At 33.8% G+C, this 9382-nt stretch overlaps 1 protein-coding gene across 1 annotated transcript in view; it reads right to left on the bottom strand.

The window, feature by feature from the left end:
• The window catches only part of LOC106469254 (lysosomal aspartic protease-like), a 23062-nt gene extending 18872 nt beyond the window's left edge, over positions 1–4190 (bottom strand). The window contains exons 1-2 of the mRNA XM_013929733.2: positions 3978–4190; positions 1448–1580 (exon numbers count right to left, since the gene is read on the bottom strand). Coding sequence (XP_013785187.1) covers positions 1448–1580; positions 3978–4054 — 210 coding nt within the window. The 5' untranslated portion in view covers positions 4055–4190. The remainder of the gene's footprint in view (positions 1–1447; positions 1581–3977) is intronic.
• Positions 4191–9382: the final 5192 nt, after the last annotated feature.

Raw genomic sequence — 9382 nt, 5'->3', positions numbered from 1 at the left:
TGTCTCCGACGACTATAGGAATACTCTTCATGAACTTTCCCTCCAATATATTGTACAGCCTTAATGTAACTAATTACCTGCATTATTCTTGAGGTCAGACATCCAGGAATTTTGCCCTCTCACAATCCAATGTCAACATAGCAACAAAGGCAAAGGGGCAAACAAATAGTGCAATAAATTTAAGATTTTATTCATTCTGTACATTTACCCACATCTACACTCGTATTTGTAATGACTATTGTGTTTGTGACAAACTTTTTTGTTCCAAACTTGGAAATATGCTGAAGAGTTGTTAGGTATTCAATTGCACCAATAACAAGTCAAAAAGACCTGAACTTTCCTTCTATTTTACACCAAGTCAAGTTACTGAAAAGGAGAAGCCAAGGCCAGCCAGGTCGAACAACAAGAAGGAACACTGTCGACAAAATACTCCAACAAATGGGCCTTAACAGGGCCAGGCAGAGATCTATAAATCCAAGTACCAAGATTTGAACAAATGAATGAAAAGAGAAGAATGCTGTGGCTGAAAGCTATTAACCCACAAAACAGAGGAAGCAAAAAAAAAACTATGGGAGCCAAAGTCTGACTATAACTATGTGTGTTCAGCTACTTTTATATCATGTAAATGTTGTCTTCAGATTTATTTATTTTTTTTAACACAGGGTAATTGTACATGTCTGGGTACTGCACATTGGGCCATTCTGTTGGGTCATTGATCCATGATCAGCAGTGCTGGTTGGGACAAGAATCAAACCCAATTAATTGTAACTTTACTCAATATCTCGCTAATGCCTCGGCAGACATCTTCTCCATGTATTGATAAGACACTGCAATTGATAATTTGTCTATCAAACATTAATTTATGAATGATAATTGAAAAATTTGCACAGCAGCTTCAGCAGTAACACGTGTAAAAAGTAGACCTATATAAATTGTGTACACACAGCTGCACTCACTTCACTATTGTTTGTCCCTTTGTCAAGATGCCGATCTCTTTATCAGGCAAAATCACATGACTGTGACATCACACCAACCTCAAGAATGTTATAGGCTTGAGTAGGAGGTACTTGTAGGTATTCAGATTTATATTTTGACAAGTTGTGTATGAAAAACATAAAAAGTCTAACTACAGAATAATGGGTATCAAATTCAAATGAATTGTTTGTATCTTGAAGTTTACAAAATAAATAAGACTATGTCAAAACATAAAACTTGTAATTTTTTCAATGTATAATGCAGATGACTTTTTTTTAATTTGACAATTTGTGTCAGAAGTACATATATTTCCAAAAAACTGTCAAAAGGTGTTAATCCTCTTATAAAAGTAATTATAAAAAGTTATAATAAAAGCTGCTGTAGACAGGATTATTTTGTACTATCTGCATTCTTGCCTATTAGTAACTGGATGTCAGTAGCATCTTACATAAATATGATCACGTTCACTTACATCCAAGTAATTTGAGAGGGGTTCTGGAAATGGTCCATTGCCTTTCAAATGCAGCTTTGGTTGAAAAACTTTGTAAGGTGTTTCAAAATTCCGAAGCTGATTTCGAACAGAATCAACATGATATAGGGGTATCCTGTAAAGATATATATATATATATATATATAATCTACCTTGTTTTCAATACGTTTCGACAGATTTTTAATCATTTAATGCTAAATCAAATTGTGAGTGATAATATGTTTTACTGATAAACATGTAGCACCTTACTAGTAATCTGATATTATTTATGCACATTATTTTCTACATTCTTACTGATTATAATTTGTCAGAACAGATTAAAACCACCATACTGATTTTCTACATTTCAAACTTGTATCAGATACAAATGTGTAAATATTTGTTGATAACACTTATGTTTTTCAAACAACAACAAAAAAGTACTTAGTAGACACCGAGTACCAGTATCTTAATTTTTGAAAAGCTGTTGATTACTTATGTCCATCAAAGAGTCTACCTTGAGAACTCCCATTTCTATTAATTACAATACTTAGGTGGCTCCTTGAACAGAAATATTCTTAAATTTTCTGAGGGCACTAAGATACTGGGAAATGTGGATTCTTGATAAATGCTTTATAAATCAGAGTTTGTATAGACTTAGAATAAGCAAAGCCATGAAAAAAGTTTGGGTGTTAAGAGGTATAAAGAGATGCACTTGGAGAGTTCAAAAATTTATAACAAAACTCTGATCTTGTGTAAAAGAAACTTTGGTGTTGTAGAAGAAAAGAAATAAACTGCAATAATTGATAAGTGGTTAAAACTTGTGGCTACCCTGAGAAAAAAGCTAATAATTTCTGTAACATATTTACAAGATTCTTGAAATTAAGGATGAGGAAAGGTTATAATATTATATAGAATTCGGGTGAGGTTACTTTCAAGATGGTGTTTTTCCAGTTTTGGTCCCCTTATTAAAGGAAAGATATCAACATGCTATACCATGTGAAGAGAAAAGGAACTAAAATAACTCTCAATTTCTTTAAACTTTTTTTTAATCTGAAGTGTATGAATAATTTAGCAGGCAAAATTCAGTTACTTTAAATTGTTAGGGGCTTTGGTAAACTTCCTTTGGGAGATACATTTAATGGTGGAAGCTCAGATTCAAATGTATTCTTTATCAGAGTTAACTGATAGTGACCATTGAAATACATTCAAAATATTTATTGAACAGAAACCTCTACAAATGTGTTGAATGCAAAGGGCTAATCCTCTCATAGAAAAAGTTAAAAAATATATACAATAGTTACAATGTTGGTTGAACATATGTGAATATACATTTCAGCTCCTGCAATATACATATAAGCCTGAAAAGTATTTTCATTCATCAAAATAATATATGCCATTCAACTATTTCATGAAGTTACGTATTTATTTCTCCTGCAACATTTACTTCACTGTTTCACACTGCTACATTCCATTCAAACATTTTGTATGTAATAATGTTAACACCATATGTAGACATTCACGATGTCAGAAAAACACATAGATTCAATAAGTCTTAATATAAAATGATAAAAACTCTGTAACCCGAGCACTTTCAAAAGTTTTACAATATGTATACATATATATACAGTTTCTCAACTCTGTAGAAGGGTGTCATTCAATCTTGTATAGCTGGGGAAATTATAATACAGTAATTTTTAAGCCATTTGTCACACAAGAGATAAAGATATATATCAGATCTATAAAGGCAAAACCTTGTGACCTTTAGAACAGGCAGATGGTAAACCAAACTATTTATGTAGATAAATGAATCAGCAGTTAGTCTAGTGTACTGTGTTATTAGGACAAGAGGTTGAAATATTGTTTTGTTAGATGCTTGCATAAGGTGATACTGTACTGCTCAAAATGGGGTGGTTTTATACTTGAAACTTGGTCATTCTTGCACAAAAATACCAAAATACACTTAGGCCATGCATGTGTTATGCACATATCAAATAAAACTGTTCAATTCAAAGTCAAGGGGCCTTACAAACTTTAAAATTGCCAACAAGGGGAAAGAATGGCAATTACAATTTATTTGAACTAAAGTAAAGAGTGGTTGCACTATTCTGTTAAGTTAACAATATCAATCAGCCAGAATCATAACTACAATTATAATTCATGAGAAAATAAACATAGAGGGTTCAATAACTTTTAATGCGGGGGGGGGGCGGCATCTTTTGTAGTTACGCCACTGCACGTAAATATATACTACTACTGATACCAGTAGTATATATATATGTTCATGATTACTTTTTGAATACTAGTTCTCTATAATTACTAAACCTATCCAAATCATCTGTAATTATTCTATTATGTTGCATTTGCGGTAAACTTGTATATTTTGCCTTATGGCACTATTACTTTCACTGTCAATAACATTAACAGTATACTGTACAATATGAAACTATAAAGTATAATTCAAAAATAACATTGATGATGATATTGATAAAATTAAAAGCCTCAATTATCAATAAAATAAATAAACACTTACCGTTTCAAACTGTCTACAAACAGGAACAACGAAATCAAAATTATATAAAGTTGATAAACGTTTGTTAGTCTTTTCATGATTGTAACCAGTTTTATTTTTAAAATAAATATTATCTTTATAAGATCGTAACACAATAACTTCTTATACAAATAGAAGTTAGAAGAGCATTCCTTTATTTATTACTTTTCAGCTCACATGATCACACGACCTGCACTCACAATCACATGATCATTAACCTCACTACACTAGCGCCACTTCAAATAACATGACTTATTGTCACGCGCTCGTTACTTTTAACTTGTTGCTCCCAAGAATGATACGAAAGTTAAAACAGCTTATAGTTTTTTCTTTATACTGTAACAACTTTTTTATCAAGTTTTTAATTTCATAACCCTTATGTCATTATCGAAAGTTTCCTAAAATAATTCAAGTTTCTGTGTAAATTCTTCAATTTGTAACTATAAAATTGGATTAGTTTGAGAACTACAAAAACTTTACTTATTAAGAATTCAGATTGAGTAATTTATTGAAAATACAGTTACAAATCACTTACTATAACTGCCATAATTCAACAAAAGACTGTTACGACAGCGGGGCCCGGCATGGCCAGGTGGTTAAGGCACTCGACTCGCAATCTGAGGGTCGCGGGTTCAAATCCCTGTCACACCAAACATGCTTGCCCTTTCAGCCGTGTGGGCGTTATAATGTTACGGTCAATCCCACTATTCGTTGGTAAAAGAGTAGCCCAAGAGTTGGCGGTGGGTGGTGATGACTAGCTGCCTTCCCTCTAGTCTTACACTGCTAAATTATGGACGGCTAGCGCAGATAGCCCTCGTGTAGCTTTGCGCGAAATTCAAAACAAACAAACAATACGACAGCGGAAGTCACGCGACGCTGGGAGCATGCGCGCTGGAGTTTCTAGAAGGATCATGACTTATCGGGCAACCTCACGAATATCCCAGCGTTTGCTAGACGCCCTCTTTTTTAGTATATAAGCCGGAAATAGATTGAAGAAACATAATTGATAATTGAGTCAAGCGAGCAGTAGGCACCGTAAGTAAAGTGTGTGAATCGCTGTGAATTATAGTGTGTGTGTGTGTTTATAAAAGTAGTTAAGGTTAAAGTGACTGTGGAAATTAAGTGTATTACAAAGTCTATAACGAGAAAGAATAAACTAGTTTTAATCAAGAAGGGACTTGTATCGCTGAAGTCACTTGGAAAGAATTTTTACCGAAAATTATCAAAGAAGCAGATATGCAACAAGACCTTGCTGAAGCATCGCATAATGATTTAAAGCAGATTGCTCACTTTCTTTACACGTTAAATTACACTATCTCCCAGAGTTAAAGTCATTGCCAAGTCTAAAAAAATGACGATATCTGCATATATTAAAACAGTCACTTAGCTCAGTAGATATTTGACTTGACTACATAATTCTTTAGTTCACTTTTTGGAAAAAAAAAATATTTGTTAATAGTTTAATTTCTATATTTTCTTTTGTACTGTCACAGTTGGAATAACTGTTAATTTCACCCTCTTATAACTAGTATAAAATATACCTATATCTGTGTATATGTCATCATCTCTACTCTTTGGGTACTTTAGTACTTCTCTAAACAAAACAATGACCAATTTGTCAAAAATTCTTGCATAAAGTGTACACAAGTCCATTGATTGGCCTTTAAAAATACTGTTACGTCTCTGTGTTCGTTTGTTAATTTTCCGTATAATTTATTTCCCACTAGTTTAATCTTTCTCAATTCAACTTTACAATACACTGAATTTCCACAGCCTCTTTAAATTAAACACACGCTATAATTCACAATGAACGATTCATGTGCTTTAGCTACGTCACTACCGCGCTTGACTCAATTGTCTGTCTCTATATCTGCCTGTCTGCAATTCAATTCCGATTAATTGCCTGGCGCACTTATGTACAATAATATAGGGCGCCTAGCAAATACTGGATTATTCGTGATGTTCCCCGATCTTTCTAGAACTCATTACGTGTTACCAGCGTCACGTGACTTCCGCTGTCGTAACACTGCCCCTTCCTTAGTATTGTTCGTCACGAACAATAGCCATTTACATTAAACCAATAGAAAATTAACAATAACTTAATTCAATGTACAGAATTTACAAACACAAAATTAAAATTCAACAAAGTCTCTTAATTTTACGGGATGTATCTTCTTCCGTACTGGTCTCCACCTCGTTGGCTTCTGCTGCACGTGAGGTTCATATGGGCCTTCCCATGGAGAAGACAACTTAGGACACTTCCCTTTGGTGTTTCTGAGATTATACAACCACACCTTGTCTCCGGGTACAAAGCTGACTTCAGAAGACTTCTTATCATAACATAGCTTCATCGAATCAGCAGACGTTTTCAAGTTTGAACACACTTGATGGTGAATATTATCCATCTTTTCCGATAACACTTTCACGAACTCTGACACATTTTCAGGTAACTCTTCGTAAGGTAGGCGTCCCATTAACAAATCAACTGGCAACAGAAGTTCCCGACCAAACATCAACTTTGCTGGAGTGTATCCAGTGGCTTCATGCTCTGCTGTTCTATAGTTGTATCTTTCTACCATCCCATCAGACTGTGGGTGAAGTGGCGTTGTTCTGGTCTTTGTTTCACGGTGTTAGTTTGTGGAATTAAAAAAATGGAAACACCTCTATAAATTATATAAAAAATAAAAAACTCGAACAGGACAAATTAATGAACTGCTGAAATGGAATTATAAAAAACTGAATTCAACTGAAATGAAATATAAAACACCAAAGTTGAAACATTCTGTTTGATAGGAAAGCAAAGGGAAGCATAACAAGTTTTGGGCTTGGACCTTCTTCTATCTATTCTGGAAACAAAGTAAAAGTATGGCATTCAGGTTCATTGATATCCATCAGATAAGTTTAAAGTTTCTACAGAATGCAGGTTCCAGAAAGTAGTGAACAGAATAAATCGAACAGGAACAGTAAAGGAAAATATACAAATCCCAGTGAAACATAAACAAAATTTGATTCATTAAATAGCGTTGTGGATTTACCAAACGGGCCAGTTTTTATTTGTTTGTACTCAAACTGGCTGCTGGGGCTGGAATGATTTTCCTAACGTCTGAGTTCCCTGGTGGGGCAGTGGTAAGTTTTGGATTTAAAACGATGAAATCCAAGTTTCGATTCCCCGTGGTAGACATAGCAACTAGCCCAGTGTGGTTTTGATCTAAAACAAACAAGCAAACCTAACGTCTGCACGGAACAGAGATAGGATTAAACCAAGATCAAGAATAGTATGGTTATCCCACTTTTATAGTTGGGCAGAAACCTTAGTGTAGAATCCCACAATTCATTGGGTTACACACTTGATACTAGTCAACAAACAATTCTAATCGTCCCAAGCCAGTCTGCACAAGTTTTTGTTTTACCTGGTTTTAATAGACAAACTTCCTAAAAGTCCATATAGAAACACGTACATGCTAGCTTGAGACTTAAGTTGTAGCATACAACTTTACCTGCACATGTTTACGACCTCTGGGAATCTAACGTACAAGCATGCGATCACTACTTAAGAACTACATGTACATTTAGCAAATTATCTGACAATACCTAAATAATGACATAGTCTATGTTAACTATATAATTAGTAATTATTTCAGGTCCGACAAAATAAAATTAAGAAACTCTTCCCAACAAATGGTAATACTCTAAGGCTCATCCAGCCACAGTCAGGAAAAATTCCTAAAAATATACTGTCTTGTCACCTATCTGCAAAAACTGTGTTTATGATATAAAAGACTGTTTGGTTTAGGTATTAGTGGTTAATTTATTTTTGTGAGTGAATATTTTACTGTTATTTAGTTTTTTTGTTATAACAAGAGTTAAAAGCAGACGAATGTAGGAAGTTTTGTTAATAATTCATTGACATCGAGAATATAGAAGGCGGGCAGACGACTAAGTGATAATGATATAAATAGTGTGAGAGGAGCAGGAAGCATCAGACAGATAATAATGAAAGAGAATAAAGTTGGCGTGAAGTTAAGTAACGTAGATGTGATAGGCCTAACGTTTTATATGTTAGAGTGAAACTAACAAGAAATACTAGTGCGATAGAAATTGAGAAGATAGTTCGGCTTGTCAACTGAAATTCTAAGGTAATTGAATAGGTCTAAGTGGGTATTTGACAAGAAGGAGAGAACTACATATATAGTGTTTATGATATATCTATAGTGTTGAAGAATTTACTGTACATGCGTTAACTTGTTCTGAATATATATATTATTTTGAAAACAAGTGAAGTGCGTGCTGTTTATTCATTTTTGAATTTATCCCTAACAAGTCACAGACACCTAACTGTAGAAAAATCCCAAGTCCAACAACAACATAGAATATATGTATACTATTAAGAAATATTACCAAAAGCCTTTCTATTTGACAATTGGCAAAAGGGAAAGTTATATATTTATATATATATATCATTTTAAATTCTGACACATTAAGAAAAGATTGACCACAATATGTAACTGTCCCAACTCCCAAGTGATACTAAAATAATCTTAAGTGGCCTCTTTGATTAGTCTTTTTATTTCTATATATGGCCTGTGGGAACTTCACTTTGAAAAATAATGTTCAGTTAATTAATAATGCCCTTTGCATAACTTATAAACTCAGACAAAATGTTCATGTTCAGATCCTATAACTGGGAAAGAACAAGACTGTTGGTATGTGTATGATCTTCAAAGATAGGTGTCGTGTAATTTAATTGCAATACAAGCTACTGATCAAGTAATCTAACCACATATTACTTCAAGTACAACCATATGGTCTGACCTGGCGCCAGAATTTTATGTATTTTACAGTCTGAAATTCCTTTAAAAGTTCTTTCCGTTTAGAATTAAAACAAAAATTTATATATATGCTTCTTAGCAGGTCTTTAATGCTGTCAGAGAGGTTTGACTAGCCACTTAAAGCAGTTAGATACTGAATGACTAACCCCCATCAAAGCATTTGTTGTATTACTGCAAATCTAACACGTTTTCTCAGAAACGAACTTAGTTTTCAAGTAATGATACTGTCTTCATATTTTTCATATACATTTGATATAAAGTTCGACATGCATCTTGCTTTTTCAGATACATTACTCTATATTTAAGATGTTTAGGCCTATAAGTATGTTCCTTTAGGTCATCTTTGAACAGAAATGCAACTACAGTATTACATAAAGCACAAAAGATAATCTTATTTGCTCTTGATGTATTTAACCAGGTGTTCTCTCGAACCTTCGTGAATTATCGGGAGACCACTAGATTGGGGGTAGCTGGTATATATAAGATGGTCACAACGTGACGAGGAAATGAGTAATTGAACTGCAGTCAGAGAGTGTGTAATTGAAACTCGAGCACGTG

This window comes from Limulus polyphemus, unplaced genomic scaffold (assembly GCF_000517525.1).
Source record: "Limulus polyphemus unplaced genomic scaffold, Limulus_polyphemus-2.1.2 Scaffold3378, whole genome shotgun sequence".
Lineage (NCBI taxonomy): Eukaryota > Metazoa > Arthropoda > Merostomata > Xiphosura > Limulidae > Limulus > Limulus polyphemus.
This window is presented reverse-complemented; position numbering and strand designations above follow the sequence as displayed.